The sequence below is a fragment of the Myripristis murdjan genome, chromosome 3 (assembly GCF_902150065.1).
Source record: "Myripristis murdjan chromosome 3, fMyrMur1.1, whole genome shotgun sequence".
Classification (NCBI taxonomy): domain Eukaryota; kingdom Metazoa; phylum Chordata; class Actinopteri; order Holocentriformes; family Holocentridae; genus Myripristis; species Myripristis murdjan.
In genome coordinates, this window is record NC_043982.1 from 28,856,122 (window position 1) to 28,875,342 (window position 19,221).

The window sequence follows — 19,221 nt, forward strand, 5'->3', positions numbered from 1 at the left end:
TTTAACATTCTTTCCCTAAAACTTGATCATTAATGTCAATCATGTGGAGGGCTACAGAAAGCCAGAGGCTGCCAGCCATAGCACAACAAATGCTGGTCCCTACAGTGTCATGATGACGGTCCCCAGACAGTCTACAGCCAACAACTCCAGCTAATCTTCTTTTCATGGTCTTCATTACGACCTGTCAGAACATAAATTGAGAGTAAATTGCCATGTTTATTAACACAGTACTAAAACAGCAACCTTAACTGTTCTGGCCCCCTCGTGCAAATGTTAATGGTTAACAATGACCAAGAGGATAAATTAAGATCCTGCATAAAATGATGCTGCACCCCAACAAATCTCCCGCTCTACATACACACACATCCACAGAGCTTTGCAGCCACAATTCCACCTTAATATGCCTCCTCAAACATTATGTCCTCTGTTGATGACCCCCATTGAAGACCTATTCAGACAGACACTTGCTCGCCACATATTTGCAGCTCGAGTAACGATGGGGAAGGGCTATGCTTCACAGAGCACAGCATCAACAGAGTCCTGAGTCTGAGACTTGCTGCGGCCTTTGCCATATAACACAGTAATTACTAGATCAAATCTGTTCAAATTGAGGCAACGCTGTTCTGTGATCCCTCCTATACTAATCAGCACGTTGAGGTATGGCTGTGTGACTATAAATTGCTGACTTAATTAAAACCAGGACCTCTCTGTCATCTAATTACAGGGAGAAAAGGTTATTGCTTCAATGCAATTTTCCAAATATGATTCCTTCACAGTTATTAAAGGCTCAGGCGTCGTTTATTGTTTCAGATTTTTCAATATGGAAATGGCCCCAGTGACAGACGTAATGACTCGGGGAAAACGCTTCATCTCGATAGTGGCCTGGCATGGCCATTTGTCTAAGATAAGTGGAGCGGACAGGAACGGGGAAATGTCATGGGAGGCATCCCATGATTGCCTCCACTTTACAGTTGTCATTAAACAGAGCAAAGGTTTCTTTTCTCCTACGTGGCAGCAATGAGAAGTTTATTAATCTATCTAGAATGGTAGGGGCGGTGAGTTATTATAACTAGGAAAATTCACAAGGGACAGGGGAAAATGTGGAGAGTAATCGCATGGTGAGAGACTCCAGATTCTGTGTTATTGTTCAGTCAAATCGACATTTCCTACTTCAACTCCTCTGCCAATCCGCTTAGGCCTAAACCTGAAGGAGAATTGTTGTAGAAACGGGGAAACAAAACTATTAGTGTCTGTCTAATAAAATGAGGTGCCAGCAGTTTACACAAGCATTAAATGGGACAGGGGTGCTTGTCCAGAAAGAGGACATTCTAATAATTCTGTTTTGGGATGACAGCAAGCACAGGCTGCAGCCATTGCTCTCTTGTAATGCATGATGCTCTTTTCTTCTAAAAAATACAAGCTTGATGCATTTCAACATGAGTCTTTGTCAAAAATTGATCCTTTTCAGCATAAGCGACAAATTGTGGGGGGAAGCAAAACAGGAGCTACTGAACTTCAGAAGAATCAGCTTGTCTGAAGAAAATAAAGAGGACATGTGGATGAATAGACAATGTCATTGTAGCTGAAAGGGCAATGAGACAAGGTTGTCAGATTTGAAAGACAGGAATGATCATACAATAAAAACCTCTTTATACGTGATGTGGATTGAAATGCTTTGATCAGATCAGCAAACAGTTATTATTAAAAGGATATTACTGTAAGTATGGCATTGGTAATTTGCCAATCAGTGGCCTCTCTTGTAATTTACCGTAGTCCAATCAACTTTTTGATAAAAAAAAAAAAAGAAAAAAAAACTTAACTGCTGCCAACAACGAGAGTGAACAGAGTCTAGCACTATTATTTAAGTACTGTCTTTTGAAAAAAAAAAATAAATAATAATAAGGGATTTGTCTCAATTTCTTACATTTCAGGACAGTTTACATATTTCTGCTGAGTGAAAATTTCTCTGAAAACACACAGAACACAGGACAAAGGGGATTTTCTATGAGTATTGTGTACATTTCCAAACAGATAAAACTACTTTAATATAACGCTCACTTGGGTATAATAATGGAAGTATATACTCAGCCTGTGTGTCTCTGATTCACTGATAGTCTATGAGGCCGCTCGTTTTACATTTAACCATGCCACAACTCTGAATGGTTTTTTTTTTCGCACTTTCTGAATCAAAGCAGCAGCAGGTAAATTTAAATTGAAAACAAGAAGATCAATGCACTTAGCCCCCCATCCACACAACCAGTGGCAAGGAGCTGCAGCTGACAAAGCCCTGCTGTTCTAAAGTTTACCCCATCAGAGCCACAACATGCATCTTAAAAGCAAACAACAGAGCAATAATACTATTAACATCACTGAGATTCTGACATATGGGGGATCACCTTTCTGAAGTCAAACAAAACATCAACTTATGAACCCTACCTGCAACAGTTTCAAGAAGGGAGCACCTAATAGGAATGTGTCAGTGGCTGATATATTATCCTCCAATAAATGAGAAAATTAAATTATTGATAATGTTGAGATAATGAAATTTTAGCCAATTATTATATCTGATGAGGTAGAGCCTTTCTTTTTTTACCAGAGCTGTGGTTCTTATGTGGGTTAAATTTTAGTCATTTCCAGAAAAAAAAAAAAAAAAAAACTGTCCAAGAAAATAGAAAAAAGAATCATTGCTTATCTGTTTAACTGGCTGTCATCAGATGTTGTTATTTTAAACAAGCAGTACATGTTGGATGTTGTATAGTATATGATATTCAATGTGGCAGCTCTCCAGGCACGTAAGGTTTTGCCTTGATTTTATTAATTGAATTGCTGCCTGCTAGAAAAAGAGAAATGTTTAATGGAGAATGTCAGTAAAAATGGCTTTTTGTGTTAATTAGAATATGTTTACAAAAACTTAGGTGACATTTGGAAAATACACTGGTCAGTCTAAAAAGTTAGCCTTTATTGTCCTCTTCCCATTTTTGCAAATGCGAAAGTAACGTTATCAGTTATCGTATCGGTATCAGCTACAGCAAACAAATTGTTTATTGTTTATTGTTTATTGTTTATCGTTGATTATTGGTTCTCGTTATCAGCCCTGAAATTACATATTGGCACTCCTCAAGCTGTTAATATATGAATTCCTCAAATGAGAAGGCATCTGTGTACTAACAGTCAATAAGGAAGATCTTGAGCTGAATCCTGTTTTATATGTCAAACAAATTCACTATACACTCACCAGTGAAAGATCTCATTTGCCCACATATCAATTCAAAGTTAGCCCTTAAACATTCCTACAGACAGCCTTTTATGCTTGGACAAACTATGAAAGTTTAAAGGTTTATTGCACAAGAAGAAATTAGTAAGTGTGGGGAAATAAAGTCTGGGGGTCTGACCGTGGAGCAGGAAGAGGCCACAACACAACTATACATCCTGGACACTAATGCTCTGTGTCTCCCACCATAGGGTTTTCTTAATCACATTAACCAAATGCCTTTTGCAGTGTGTGTAATCTCATGGTTAACTGAACACCCCTCAAGCTGCAGCCCCCTCCCCTTTCTTTTCCCCAGTGAAATATTCATGTTGAAAGCCACTCTCCCCCATCCACTTACTTTCTCCTACATGTAAATGCCCACAGTTGTTCATCCATGCTATTATTGTCTGAGATTAATTCTAACTCCTCAATTACCTTAACATAGATATAACTCAAAACTTCCCAAAGTGGCGCTCTTGATTACACCAAAAGCAACAAAAATTGCACCAATCCTGGTGAGATTAGTACTACTATCATTTAAAACAAAGAAAAAAGAAACAACAGGAAAGAAAAAAACTAGAGTAAACATGTTAGCAGAAAAAATCTCTCGATGACACATATATTTATTAATATCAATCACCGTAGAATATTAAAGTATCTGAAACTTAATCAGCAAAAGTACACATATTATCAATGAATCCCTTTTTTTTTTTTAGTTATGCTGTGTGTCTCACTGGGAAATTACATTTACAATTCTTCATGTCTGCACAACACACTGATTCAAATTGACCAGGCAAGACTAATTTAAATGCATTAAGTATTCATTAATTGAATAAAAAGGCTAGTTAGCCCCAGGGTCCCTTTAAAATCATAAACTAGGGTACAGTTTATGCAAAACAGCAAAGTGCCATGTGCTGGCTTATTATGCTAATGATGAATGGCAAAATACATGTTTCTCCTGCCCACGAAGGAGTATTAGGCATGGCAGTGTCAGCAAGTTGTTTCCAGGGTACAGACTCCACTCTTCCATATTACAGCATGTTGAGATGCATCTGAGTAATGTGATTCTTTTAGTCTTTCTAATGTGGACGCGATCACAATACTCTACCCAAGCCCTCACTCACAGACTCCTGATTTTCTCCCTCCAAACTAAAACAATGCAACAAAACAAAATTGCATACTTGCCCTTTTTAGCAATCCCTGTCTCACTGTGGTGTCGCCTACCTGCATTTAAAAAAAAAAAAAAAAAAAAAAACTCAAGAAGCCAGAAATTAGTCAAAAGTTTTCTTCCAAGCCCAACTTCTGCAGGTTTGCAGTTTGCTGTGGAACTAACCACTGCAAGCCTCAGAAAGCTAACAAGCTCTTTGAAACAAAAAGATTCATCACTGTGTTCTCTCAGCATTATTTTGGTCGATATGGGATGACATATTGTGCAGGTTTGAGTGGAGATATCACAAAAATAGATGCTTGGCCACTGAAAATACCAATACCAGTGTTTCTAGTATCAGTAGCACAGCTTGATGCCTCTGTCTGTGACTCAGTGCTCTCTTAAGTGTTGTGCCAGTCGTAACTCAGTGTTCTTATTCAAATGCAGCCCATATGTTTAAAAACTCGATACACAACTATTTGTTAATGTTTATACATTTTCTTACTTGAAGGTATGTATGCTGAATGGAATTTCTCCTTTTGCCATAGTTTCAAATCAGGTTTCAAGAGGTATTACTATCATCAGCTATATAAAAATTCTGGTATCTTGACACTCCTAGCTTTGAATAAAGACTGTGCTTAATCCATATTCAAAGCAATGGCAGATCTAGGGGGTGCCAGCTGCAAACCCTAAATTAAGGCCTTGACACCCCAGCTGCCACCTTGGTTTTGGGTTATCTAATTTAAAAAAAAAAAAAAAAAAAAAAATTGCCTTTGCTGGTCATAAATCTACAATACCACAACTCTAATGTCCAAGTTCAAATGAATGCAGCATAGTGTGAGAAAAACTGGACAATTTCAAGAGAGATGACAGTACATGTTCCTGCACTTTTTCTGTGAGCGACTTGTGACTGGAGAGAGGAATGATCATGGCTAATCATTAGCCATGATCAACAAGCGTGCAATGAAGAAGATATCGTTTGGACGGAGCAACAAGATGTAGAAATGTCCCAGAACCTTTCTCATGATTCATGACCAGACATGCAAGACACCCCACTGAAAAACCCGAACACCAAGAAAAAGAAGTCTTTTGTTTTAGTGCTCTATATCGCCCCCTGGAGATGGTTCTTGTAGTGCGTACATTCCGCCGATTTCAGGACCAAATTAAAGACTTGTACTGCCACACCACTGATACTGCTATAAAGTGAAATTTCGGCTTTTTACACCCATATAGTGGTATTTTCTTCAGCCTAGATAGATAGATAGATGGATGGTGTGTGTGTGTGTGTGTGTGTGTGTGTGTGTGTGTGTTGTGTGTGTGTGTGTGTGTGTGTGTGTGTGTGTCTGTGTGTGTGTGTGTGTGTGTGTGTGTGCTATCATGACAGTTGTCACACTTGTGTGCCCTTTATTGGCAAGGCAGAATATCAAGATTATGCATACAAATAAGATCATTAATCAAAAATGAACAATTTATAAGAGATCTGATGTTAACAATGTTAACAATAGGTAGCTTTGCAGTGCACTTAGTGGGTATTACAGGTTTAGATTAGTGTGCAACATAATGTAAATTATATAAGTTAACAGCATTCCTTGACTCTGTGACTAATTGCGACCAGTGTAGCAGCAGCTCTTGGTCCTGGTTTGGACTCATTTTGTTTGAGCTCCATGTTCTCTGAGGAGTCCACCTCTTTCACTGCAGGGGATTTCTTGTGACCAGCTGTATGTAGTTATTATTATTACACCTCCAATCTAAGTAAATTAAACTCACATTAAGGTTGCCTGATCTACCCACTACCACCTTAAACCACCCTGACAAAACTCCACCCCTTTGATCCCAGATCCACCACTGACTCCAACTCGAAAACACATGTAGGATATATACATACATACATGTACACTATCACTGTAGTATATCATTAATAGAACTGTGTGTACTTTGGGGAATTGAAAAAGACTCGATTTGCTCCTGCAACACTGTGATAACACACACTGGGCTGTGCACAGATCTGTTGGGGCGGGAGTTGCACCCAAATAAACAAACAAATTAATAAATAAACACTGGTTAGGCTGCCACTACCAGGTGTGGGTTATGACAGCTGTTTTCAGTGTTTTGTCTTTGTGTTTGTTGGATTAAACACAATGTAAGTTACAGCATTCGCGTATTTGTCCCTAATAGAGTAAACCAGGGGCTCGAGTCTTATTTCTATCACACAAGTGTATGTGGCTGCACAACACACACTGACGTAGACGCCTACACACTGCCATACACCTTTGTGGACAGTGCCCAAACTGTAAGTTGGTGCAAATGGGGCGCAGGTTTATAATAAGAAACCAACATTGCGGGAAGCGCTCCTGCCTCAGACTTTCCTGCCTTGCACCAGTGAGTTTGCGTGTCAGCTTGCAACGTGGCGCCTGAACTGCCCGCGTGTTACTGACAGCTCGTGAGCCAATAGCAGAGCTCCATTCGTGCACGAGGCTGAGCCCCGCCTGAAACGGACAATGTGAATGGCTGTACGTAAGACGGTGAGAAACCCCGGTTTGGTTGCGTCCCTATTTCGGGAAAGCAGACAGGATAGCCGAAACCCCGTCCCGGCTGGGCTGTAGGTGTTCTCGCAGGACCCGGGGGCTTGCAGCAGTGGCACACAGCTAGTTGTTGGATGCGGCGCCGCTGCTACATTGTTGCACTCCGCTGTTGAAAGGAGGGTGGTCAGTGTGTAGGGGTACAGCCAGCCCAAGTGGCTCCGTTTGCTGCCTGCTCATTGTGCCTTGGATAGTGCCACAGGCCTATTAAGAAACAGCTGACTTGACCTCAGAAAACCCAGCTTCAGCCCTGACTGATGGACGTCTTCAGCTACATTTGCGCTTTGCTTCTTTGCACTGTTGCGGTGCATGGTAAAGCCAACGTTAAGAAAAGAGAGGGTTCATCACGACCACGAGCTGAGCAGGCAAGCCCACGAAGACAATAAAAGCTACCAGTACGACCACGAGGCCTTTCTTGGCAAAGAGGAGGCCACAACATTTGATCAGCTCACCCCAGAGGAGAGCAAGGACAGGCTTAGGTAAGGAATCATATTATTACTCTCAAGTAGTACATCAGGGGTACTGTTTGTCCAGGCTGGTTGTAGCCTAGGCCCTGGAGTTCATTATCTCCACCAGCCATGTAAATATCATCAGGCGAGTTAGTTGACACGGTGACAGTAGGACCGTTACATTGTCACACAATTAATTTGCATCAGGCTTTTGTTTTTATGAGTCACGCACGCCCACTTTTCCCCCACTGGAGTCTGTTGCGTGTAGAAGTCAAGTCTAAGGATATTAAAAAATTCACAACAGGCCAAGTGGTTCCTCAGAAACATGTGCATGCCAGAAAATGCACGACACAGAGGTGAGGCGTTATTCCCGCACTGCTCTCAAACATTCGTGGGGTTAATTGCCTAATCAAGCTCTTAATTATAGATCACCCATTAAACCTGAGAGTTGTGAGAGGCACTGTCTGCATACTGTGCAGCTGTCATGCACTGCGGTGTATACATTGCATATGTGCCACGTGTTCGTGACGTCCGCGCGATCTGTAAGGAGCTGCTTGGGTGAGAAGTGGGCATCCTGTAACACACGTTGGCTAAATGGGCGTTTTCCCCCAAAGGAATGCCTTTCCTGTCGAGGTCTGAGTGGGAGGACCCTTGTAACATCACAACGTGGCAGCCCAGATCTAAGAATACACTGCAACCCCACAGCATCTCTACTAGATGAACTAGCCCATTCAGTGAAGTTATCATGTGCTCTCCTTGGTCCTTTACAGCAAAAATGTGCTGATCAGATATTTATTTATCTATTTATCTATTTATTTTCTCACTATCAGTAAACATAGGCCACTGGGCGATAAGTGACAGGGCGCAGAGAATGAAAGAATGCCTCTTGCAACATCAACACATGTCATTTCTTTTGGTATTTCTTAATATAAATTTGAGACCAATATTTGCTTTTAGTTTTTTTGTGTCATCGTGCTTCTATTATTGAGAATAGAGAAGAAATGTCCAGAGTCCTTCTCAAAGATAACACCTGACTTCAATTTTTTTTTCCATCACCGTATTAAAACCTGTGGGTAGTCTGTTCTGTGGTAGTTGTTTTTGCAGGCTTGTAAATGCCTCTAACAAAAGCCCTATGTTTGTGTGCCTTCCCTTTGCCTCGCAGTAAGATAGTGGACCGGATAGACAGCAACAAAGATGGCTACATCACCACCGACGAGCTCAAGACTTGGATAAAACGGGTGCAGAAGCGCTATGTGTATGAGAATGTGGCCAAGGTGTGGACAGATTACGACTTGAACAAAGACAACAAGATCTCCTGGGATGAGTACAAGCAAGCCACATATGGCTACTATCTCGGTACAGTTTTATTTACTTCTTGCACGCCATGACCTTGTTGTTATGTCAGTGCACAGTGCTCAAGTGTTACACAGCTGTCTTGTACGTTTACTGTAACCTTGGTCTCCTCTGGTTTTCATTCATACTCTCAGCCAACCCAGAGGAGTTTGAGGACGCAACCGACCAGTTCAGCTTCAAGAAGATGCTTCCGCGTGACGAGAGGAGGTTCAAAGCAGCTGATTCGAATGGGGACCAGGCAGCAGACAGAGAAGAGTTCACAGCCTTCCTCCACCCTGAGGAGTTTGACCACATGAAGGATATTGTGGTTTTGGTAAGCCTATCATAAGCCACATCGTAATTATGAATATGATTAGAAAGAGTCTTCGAGGTGTTGGTCTTCTTTCCTGCCTGTTTTGTTGTCTTACAGGGTTAGTAAAGAAGGCATGCTAAAGAATGTTGCGTGTATAAATTTGTATATAGCAAAAAAAGTTCACACAACTTAGATTTTCAACTTGTCAGCCTCTTTGGAAGTATTATTTTAATTCCGTGGAAAGATTGGTGTCTCTATTAAATCTGTTTTAATCTGATGGGCCACTTGGATAAATGTGCAACATTTGGATAACTCCCTAATGAAATTTTAACTCAGCCCAGTTATGATTCAGTTTATATTTTTTTGGAACAGGTCTAGTGGGATGGCCAGACTATCCCATTTAAGACTGGATCTTTAAATATAAATTTGGCAGCACTGAACAAGTTGCGTGGCAAATGTTAGAAGTAATGCACTATGCCTCTGGGTTCATAAAAATTGTACAACCCATTTGACAGTGTTAATTATTAATAGTTCATTTTTGGCATCTTTATTGATTGCGGTTAGTATGCGTAAAGCTAATGAGAAGCATGTGTTTCACAATAGGGGGCTTAGACTGGATTCAAAAAAATGTTTCAAAGCTTCTCTACATGTTTTTTAACACAGTGAGTCATTTATGAATAGACATGGTTATGGATTTAACAAGACAAACTATGATTTTAGGTTTGAGGCAAAAGCCCTTGAATAAACCAAAAAGTGTAAATGTTCCTCTATTTTTAAGTTATCATAACACATAGTGATTAAGGTGGGTCAGACTGTGCAGGAGATCTCTCATGTTTACAGAGATCTGTATTGGTCTGTAGGTTTTTCTAGTTTTAATGAACACATGTTCTTGTTTATTATTATTTGACCTCAGGACAAGAGAGGCTAAATGGCCATTAAACTTTTAGTATGGTTCAGGCAGGGCATCTAATATACACATTCATGTGTGCATGTGTAATTGCTGTTTCATGGTCTGTTCACACAGCCAGCCTTTAAGTAAGCGTTCAGTCAAATTCCACAAATTCAGGTAATCATAGAGAAAACCACGAGTCTGGGCTTTAACAGGCAGACACGTCTCAAATCTCTGAAAACTAGCAGATACCATCATTTAATGCGGAAGGGGTTTGGCTGGCATCAGCAGTGGATCCGTAATTGTAGTGTCATTCTGCCAGCCCCGCTGTAAGCAGACCCTCATGGATTCAATTGTAATGCCTGGGGCGATGCACTTCTCTTTTATTACACTCAGTGAAAGTCCACTTCTGCTGACCCCCATGTCCCCTTTTTATGACATCATTACCTCCTCTTGCGTGCAGGAAACCTTGGAGGACATTGATAAGAATGGCGATGGACATGTGGATGAGGATGAGTATATCGGTGAGTTGTCAGCAGACCTCGTTTACAGTAATTACTGTACAATACCATTGTTGGGTTTAACCCCATTTTTAAAGCTCGTGGCAGCATATGAGCTTATCTATGCAAATATCATCCTTAATTTTGGTTCATTCACTGTTTTCGAACTTCTTTCTATTGGACCGATTTCTGCATGTTTTTGGTTCTCTAATCACGTAACAACAGCTGTTTGCTTATAGATTTGGGAAAGCTCTGTGAGCTTGCATGTGACATAATCCTGCTCTCCATTCCCCAGTCTTTACAATTTTACAGTTACATTTCTAATAGTAAAGGTGCCTTTTCTAAAATTATTGCCTAATTAGTTTTTAAGTCAGCTGATAAAAAGTGGATCTTCATGTGTGGAATTTTCTTTATTTTGAACTGGATAATCAAAATGCAGGATATGGTCTACATTTGTCGATCCTTTTCCCTAAATTGTCTTCATCACTATACTCCTTTCAGCTGACATGTTTGCCCATGAGGATGGTGGTCCAGAGCCAGATTGGGTGAAGACTGAGAGGGACCAGTTCTCTGACTTCCGGGACTTGAACAAAGATGGGAAGATGGACAGGGAAGAGATCCGCCATTGGATTCTGCCGCAAGATTACGACCATGCCCAGGCTGAGGCCAGACATCTGGTCTATGAGTCTGACCAGGACAAGGTAGAGCATGACGTGACCATGTCAGGTGGAAAGGAGGGAGCTGACACACACTCTAAATCCAGTGCATTTTATTAAAGAGGACGGATGTTTTGACAGAGAAGTGTCTTTTTCAGGGTCAGTAAGAAGACACTTCTGTCAAAACGTTGGCCATGTTTAATGAAATGCATCTGACTAAAGTGTTCATCAGCTCCCTCCTTTCCAGTTATCATCATACTGGTCAACTGGCACCTCATCAACAATTTGGTTTGTGCAGAACTTGACAATGTCAGTGTCATCAACTTCAGGGCGGAACAGTTAATTGAAATATTGTCAAAATTGCTATATGACCAAGTGAAATATCCACATTGAAGGGGCTGCTACTTTTTGATGAAGGTACACTGTGTAACAATATAGCACTATAAATTTATTCTAAAAGTATTGTGCTGTTGCAGAGATCCTCTGGTCTACAAATCATATTGTAATATTCTCCACATCGCTACAATTGTGAACAATGTTGCATACACAGTATCTGCCAGAATAATTGCAATACGATTTTGTGGTTTTTAATCAAATCATTCAGCCTTAGTCAACTCGCTCATGAGCTGTTTCTTGCAATTTTGTGCCGAGAGGAGGAACAAAGCTCATTCACTTATTTTTGCATTTCTCATGTTCTCAGAGCAAGTCTTTCTGACTTCCAAATGTGTCTGTTCCCCTTTCTCAGGACCAGATGCTGACCAAAGAGGAGATCCTCGAGAACTGGAACATGTTTGTGGGAAGTCAGGCTACCAACTACGGGGAGGATCTCACCAGGAACCATGATGAGCTCTGAGCTCTCGGTGCAGTTTCTGGTGTGTGTGTGTGTGTGTGTGTGTGTGTGTCTGTGTCTGTGTGTGTGTGTGTGTGTGTGTGTGTGTGTGTGGTGTGTGTGTGTGTGTGTGTGTGTGTGTGTGTGTGTGTGTGTGTGTGTGTGTGTGTGGTGTGAGAGAGAGGAGGGTTGTTCAACCAGCTTTGTCTTCAAAGACAAAATCACAGATTCTTGTGCCCCCACCCCACCACCACCACGATGACCACTCCATCTTTTCCTCATAATAGTGGGACAGACATTGCTCTGTTGGATATATACCAACACTGTAGATACCAGACAAGAGGAGGGATACAGGATGGTCTTACCACTACCATTACTTGTCCATCTTGATCTTTATATTTGTTTGGTTCTGTTTCTGACATTCAGGAGCAAAGCCAGAGCCAGTGGAGTTGCTTTAACTACCATCGATGGTGCCTTCCAGCCATAGTGCTGGCTTAGCTGCCTCAATGATTTGTGTATAGTCTTTGTCACAAACTATGAAAGCTGAACTTTACACAGATTAACAGATACAGGAACGCCTTCCTTTGATAATGACGTTAATGTGAAAGCACAGCTCAGAACACTTATTCTGATTTTATTTATTTATTGAACAACTTGAGGACTTTCATGTTTGGGAGAGATTAACAGTGTTCAACCGAAGATCGTTCTTTGTTTTTATATACTACAAACGCTATTGGTGTTTTTTTGTTTGTTTGTTTGTTTACGGTTTCCTGGCCAAATAATTTCAAAACTTTTTTTGTTAGTTTCATCTAGTTATATACTTTAAGAACTGTACAACATAATGTCTTAATGGCATGTTTTTTGCACGTGTTTTTTCTGTTAGTGGTAGTCTGTGAAAGATTATTTCTTTGTTTTTGTTTTTAGTTTTTAATGTATTTATTGGTAGACCTAAGGCCAGCATGTTTCATATTAAGTTTTTATTGACATTTGATTGTGTTAGAATGGATTTTTACCGTATCAAAATAAAAATGTCGACTTCAGAAGTGCTGTCTTGCCAAGAATGCAGGAGAGAGGAGAGGATGTTTCCTTTGCACCTCTCTCATATCAGGACGTCCTGCATCCTGTTACATCACTCCCACTTTGTCCGCTGTGTCGTATGTACCAGCTTATTATACCTGCCTTGTATCAGCCTGATGTTTTTTTGTTTTTTTGTTTTTTTGTTTGTTTTTTGAACATATGAAACACATTTTCTGAAATTCCTCTTTTGTCTGTGTATTTTTTATTTGTATTTTTTGATGTAGTGAGTAATCTTGGTGACAGATACTGTATGTAGGAGCAACTCACGAAAAGTATAAACTATGACAAGAATTTGTGAAGGCCTAATTTTTAGAGTTTTTCGCCAGCACGTGATTTGTTCCTATTTTTTGTTTGTCTCTTTCTCCTTTTTTTCTTGTTAGAGTTCTGTTTTGTCCCAGTACTCATTTACATAATAGTCCACTTCATGGACAGGCACAAACACATTAAAATGTAACTAATATGTGCTACAGATGCTCAGGAGGTGGCACAGTACATTTCTATGTATGTGGTACGTGTGTCCAAAAAATATCTTTTGCACATTGTTCAATGATAGAAATAGAAAACAGATATTGAATAAATGGTGTTTTGTTTCATGTATGATTTTTTTTTTTTTTTTTCATGAAAATCTCTTGAACAAGAGAATCTTTGAAACTTCATTACCATGGCCATAGCTGAGGTCTCATGCTGTTGTGATCAGCTGATTCCCTGTAATATAGCCATCTGTCCAGTATCTCAGAATTAACTACAGTACACAGGGAAAGAGGCTTAAAATGCATTTCTTCTCATTATTTCATAGTTTTATAATTATAAATAATAATAGTAATGATAAAAAAAGATTTAAAAAATAATTGTAGTCCTTCCAAATTCAACCTGCAAATTTAGATGCAGCCCATATATTGCTACATGTAGTGTAAAAATGAAGAAGATCTACTGTGTGGTTCTCAGTGATTAATGTTTGGTAACAGGTAGAAAGTTTTTTTTTAATTCTCCTCTCTGTATGAGTTCCTTTTTTCATCTGTGTGGGACTTTGTTTTGCTTGCTTTCATTCTGCTTTTTTTATCTAAATGTGGTGGAAACGCTGCCCTTCTCAGGTCAAGATTGAACAGTGTCCTATTTTCCTTGCTTGGCTGTGTGTGCAGGGCATGGGAACCGGAGAACCCACAGCAGTCTGTTCATTCACGGCCTGACAGAGAGCTGCAGCAATCAGATTCCAACCTATTACACGTTAACTTTTTTACTTCCTTTCAACCCGCCAGACGAAAACACATTTAGCTAGTTTCACTCTCTCTCTCAGATTCCCTCTTTGGCTGCTGCTTAAACACTTTCACACTCGTTCTACTTCTTCTCATTTGCTTTTTGAGTCAGAGGTTGTCAGACACCAAGCTACCGTTTCACTGAGGTTTTGAATGCTGCTTTTGTCAGTCCTTTTCTTGTTTGTCTTATCTTGTCTGCACATGTGCATGTGTGGCTGCTTCGTGTGCTTTCTCGCACATAAGCAAGTCAAGTAAGCCAGCCAGAACACGGGGTGTGTCGAGTTTAGACTATTAAAATGTTTGTAAATGTCTTTTTCACTTTTTGACTCAGTGCACATTAAACACAGCGATATGGGGATGCTGTTAACACTGTTATTGACTAATTGCAGTACACACACATGCGCCCAGACACACAGTCGAGATGGAGTTGAGCTGACTTGCTGTTGCTGCTGGCTGTAGCAGTAAAACTCTCACATGTAACTGAGATTGCAGCCTTGCCACCCAGCCTGTCCCCTCTGCTTGCTCATGTGGAACATATGGATATATGTGTGCCAGTTAGCAAGACAAGTCAAGCGGGACCAACGCGATAAAGCTCATTAGGAACAAGGGACAGGGCGATGTATGAGTGGGCTGTGTTATTCTGTTGTAATGTAGGACCTTCTTCAGGCACTTCAGCACTGCCAGTAGCTCATGTCTACTCTCAGGCCATGACTGTGGAACCCACACTCGTATAGAGGATGCATATTAAATATTTTGGTGTTTCATTTTCATATAAATTAATTTGACTTTTTCTAAGTTTAAATAAATTTCTCATAGGATGACGTGACAATAAGAAAAACCCTTGAATATTTCATAGAGACTCACAGAAAATGGGTGAACAGTCTCTGGCTTGGCTCCACTTGCATAGCGTCATCCATGAATAGAGATTCCCTTACAGATGAGTTGCTTCTTTGCTCATCTGACAAAAAGCACCAGTGTGGACGAACATTCAAAGTGGAGGTGTTGCCTGTAGTGATATCTGTTGTTCTTAGTTCCTCTCGGCTCTTCGTAAAAACCCATTACTTATTCTAATGGCGGCTCTGTTGCCTTGCTAAAGAATCTGGGGTCAACTTGGCATCATTCATTTGAATAACTGGGAGTCCTCAAACACAAAGTAACTCAGTATACACCATATGAGGTTTGTCATGTGTCAGGGTGCATCTGTGTGTGTATGTGGGTGAAGGTGGATGTGTATTAGTAGTGCACAGAGACGTGAAAGTACCAAGTGTGTGTTTTGCCTGTGCAAGATGGGCGCACATACGCACACTCTGTGCAACATGCCTTGCGGTCATGTTTAACAGCCTACCCCTCCTGTTTATGATAGGTTCCTAATCATTCACACTGGGGGAGTGTGTACAGTAATGCCTTCAGACGGCTCTCATATGAGTGTCTGTGTAGATCAACCCCTCTGTACTGATAATAATGAGCCCTCTGGGTGAGAATAGGGGGTAGTCGGGGGGAGAGGAGGGTCATAAAGTGTAGCATATTAATGTCTAAGACCATGAGCCTCCCCTCCTTTCTGTATCTGGTATAATTTTCACTTAGCCTTGTCCACTAAGGCAGTGAAGACGAGGATCTCAAGGAGTTGTTTTTTTTTTTTTTTTTCATAATTCACTGCTATTCCCATGTTACCAATTAACAGTGGCAAAACCAACATGACTACTACAGCTAGACTGTCTGAATATCAAACTATACAGTGTGCACACGTCATGTTCCCTCCTCATCTCCTGTTCTTTTCTAACTCTCATTGTCATGGTGCCCTATTTTCATCTGAATATTTTGTACATTTACTCATCTTGGCCTTTTATCTCTTTTGTTTGTTGTTTGTTCCCTCCACCATGGGGATTTGTAGCTCAGGGTGTTGTTTGTAATGATCCTTGGGACATCGGACCCATCCTGTATCCAAGGCTTTCATAACAAGCTTTCTCCGCGTTACATAACACACACACGATCCCAGCAAATGTAGCATTCCTGTTCATTATCGAGCTGTTCAGACTAAACATGTTTTACTGAGCAGAGTGGGAAAGTTATGTGATGCTCCGCTGTGAATGACAGCCTCAAAGACAACCTTTGCCTTTCTCTTCCCACTGGAGGTCAAATCACTGTTACTGCTCCACAGTGAATGAGCCAAAAGCATAACTGCAGAAGAGCACAAAATAGTTACAACACAGAATAGCCAGAATTTTTTTCCTTTATCATATGTGGGAATAATTCATTTGAAATTCTATTACTATTTATAGTAGTGATACTAGAACTATAATTATGTTTACTGTTCAGAAAAAAATTCCACTCCACTTCTTCTCAGTATGCTGTAGTTTTATATATTACAATCATTCAAACGCAAATTATTTGTTTATAATGTAAGGAGCTACGCAGATCGAAGAGGTTGTAAAGGCCCATTGTTTCATCTGTGTTTTTGGCATGCACCTATGCTGCACAGTCTATTCATCCTACGTTTGTGTGAGTTGTATGTGCGTGTCATATGGATGTAAGCTAATTCAGGGCTTTGCATGTTTCCAGTTTTGGACAATGAAGCTTGAAGTAAGCCATCAATCTTTCATATGTCATCTGTGTACATCACAAGAAGTGGTTTTCCCTCTTCTCTCCCCCTCACAGGCCTCTACTCCACCTAGTGGTGAAGAGGAGGAACACGAGGCAACCTTGCCCTCCTTGCCTCTTTTCAACAACTGCACTTGTGCTCGTCTATCATTATGAGTTTTTATGTGCCCATCAACGCAGTGTAGATAGGGAATCAGCCATTAATGACTACACAATTAGAGAGAAGGCTTTAAAAAGCAATACATTTCAATTTAGGAACCATAAACCTAGTGAGCTGGTAATTAATTGTAACTGCCTCTGGGTAAATGGAAGCCCTTTGGACTGGGGTCAGGAAGACTCAAATCAGTTTCAAACAGCTTTTACATGGCTGCTTCCCTGCTTTAGTCACCCACTCATTCTGTCAGACCATTGCTTATCTTATATGATATATGCATAGAGAAACTTTTTAAGTTTTAATTAAAAGGCCGGATAGCCGGGGCAAATTGACCCACAGTTAAGTTGTTTTGGAGTTCATGACAGTGAATGACAGAGACAAGGCTATCCCAGGGAGACCAATATCTTTGGACAAAATGCCTTTCTCGCTCCATTTGTCCACATTTGTCTCTCTCCTTTCTCTCATCCTCTCTTCCCCATGCCCCAGCATCTGGACACCTTTGGGATGGAGAGGAGAAGAGGGTAGAGGAGAGAAGGTCTTGTTTCATGCCTCCCCATCTCCCCATTCTCCCAGGGGGCCTGGGGTGTTGTGATTTCATATCTCACATGATAGAGACACATCTAATCCTGTTAGAACCCAACATCTTCTAGCAGAAGGGAGAGGAAACAGCAGGAGGGAGAAGAGGAAGAGATGAAAGAATGAATGAGTGAGGAGGGAGGGAGAGAGCATTAATAAAGCAAAGGAAAAAAGCCCTGCCTCCTTGCTCTTGTTGGCCCACATATTGGTTTTGGGTTTGAGTGTGTGTATGCGTGTGTGTATGTGTCTGTCTGTGTGTGCCTCTGTGTGTGTATGTGTGTGTGTGTGTGTGTGTGTGTGTGTGGGTTGCTGTCCCTATGTACCCTCATGGGACCGTTCCGGCTGCTCCCCACATATCTGACAGACTCCTCTCAAGGTGTTTTCCCCTCGTTGTCTTTCCGTGTCTGCTCCATCTCTGCTCCCTGTGTGAGAAAGTTTACCCTCTAGGCCCCATCTGAGCTCTAGGCCCCCAAGGCCTCTGCATTCCCAAAGCTCCTATACACCGGAGCCCCTCAGGCTCCCTCCTATACCACAGGGAATACCCCCAAGAACCCCTAGGCCCTTCAGACTGTGGAGCAGCAGCTCTGCACAAGAGAGTTAGCCCGAGGGGGGGACCTGTTTGGGAATACAACTAAAGACATGCTTCACTAAACAGTAGGACAGTCTCTGACAGCGCCTCCTGTTGGTGCGCCATTGTTTTTATGTACAGACCTCCTTGTAACCCTGTTAAGTTTCCTCTCTAGGGCCTTGACCTTGTTAACAATCCCCTGGGACTCATAGAGGCCCCTCTGTGCTACATGTTTATTGACCCTTCAAGCTCTTGGAGGGTAAATAGGGTCTTTTTGGCCCAAAGAATCACAGCAGGAGCCATATGCTGATGTTGAATGCACCTGGGACCATAGAGACTGACATATTCAAAGATCATCCCAGTCCTTATTAGAGCAACAATGGAGTATCAAGTAAAGGAAAACAGACAATAGGGTGTGTGGGGTGTAAATTTAGCTTCATGGTCTCTTGGGGATTTAGGGCTGGAATCTGGATATATGGGATATAGCTGTACAAAAAAAGTTGATACAGCTGAGTAGTAGTAGAGTACTGGTTTTTACCTGACTTTATCAATTCTGTAGCCCCTTGTATTGATATATGTATATAGTTTTTGCACTTTTTTTTGATGTTATGACATCTACAGTTTATTGTGCTGGCCATTGTGCTAATTCTGTTTCAGTAAATTGGAATGGGAATTTTGAGTTAAATTAAGCAATTTTGATTTTTCATATATGTTGTATATTGTATTGGTATACCCAGGTGTTTGGCAGTAGGTTGTATTTTAAGCTCTATACATTTTCAGTCAGTGCTGTAGAGTTGTGTATCATGACCCATGCATCATGATACGTGTTGTATGTTGACATCACCCAGCTCCAATATGGAATTAACTGCGGTTGTTTCTCAGTTCTGATTGTAACAATAAGGGTTTATCACACTTACTCCATTCAAAGAGAACCATCGGCCATGGATGTGGACAATGTGGAGCTAGCAGGCCTGCTGTCCTACAGATGTCTTGGGCTGTGAGTTACCAGGTGTACGTCACCTGAGATTACCCATGCTGACACTCCTTAGGG

At 41.0% G+C, this 19,221-nt stretch overlaps 1 protein-coding gene across 1 annotated transcript; it reads left to right on the forward strand.

Annotated features, from left to right (window-relative positions):
• The first annotated feature begins 6,954 nt into the window (after positions 1–6,954).
• On the forward strand, positions 6,955–13,614 carry rcn1 (reticulocalbin 1, EF-hand calcium binding domain). The gene is made up of 6 exons (XM_030048459.1): positions 6,955–7,455; positions 8,588–8,781; positions 8,913–9,091; positions 10,423–10,483; positions 10,961–11,160; positions 11,861–13,614. The coding sequence occupies exons 1-6, from the start codon at positions 7,286–7,288 to the stop codon at positions 11,966–11,968; spliced, it is 912 nt and encodes a 303-aa protein (XP_029904319.1). The 5' UTR covers positions 6,955–7,285; the 3' UTR covers positions 11,969–13,614.
• Positions 13,615–19,221: the final 5,607 nt, after the last annotated feature.

What these genes read in the sequence shown, in the direction of transcription:
- rcn1 (XM_030048459.1), top strand. Translation starts at nt 7,286, where the DNA reads ATGGTAAAGCCAACGTTAAGAAAAGAGAGGGTTCATCACGACCACGAG. An exon ending in GGATGAGGATGAGTATATCG is followed by an intron (nt 10,484 to 10,960) that starts GTGAGTTGTCAG and finishes TACTCCTTTCAG; the next exon opens with CTGACATGTTTGCCCATGAG. An exon ending in ATGAGTCTGACCAGGACAAG is followed by an intron (nt 11,161 to 11,860) that starts GTAGAGCATGAC and finishes CCCCTTTCTCAG; the next exon opens with GACCAGATGCTGACCAAAGA.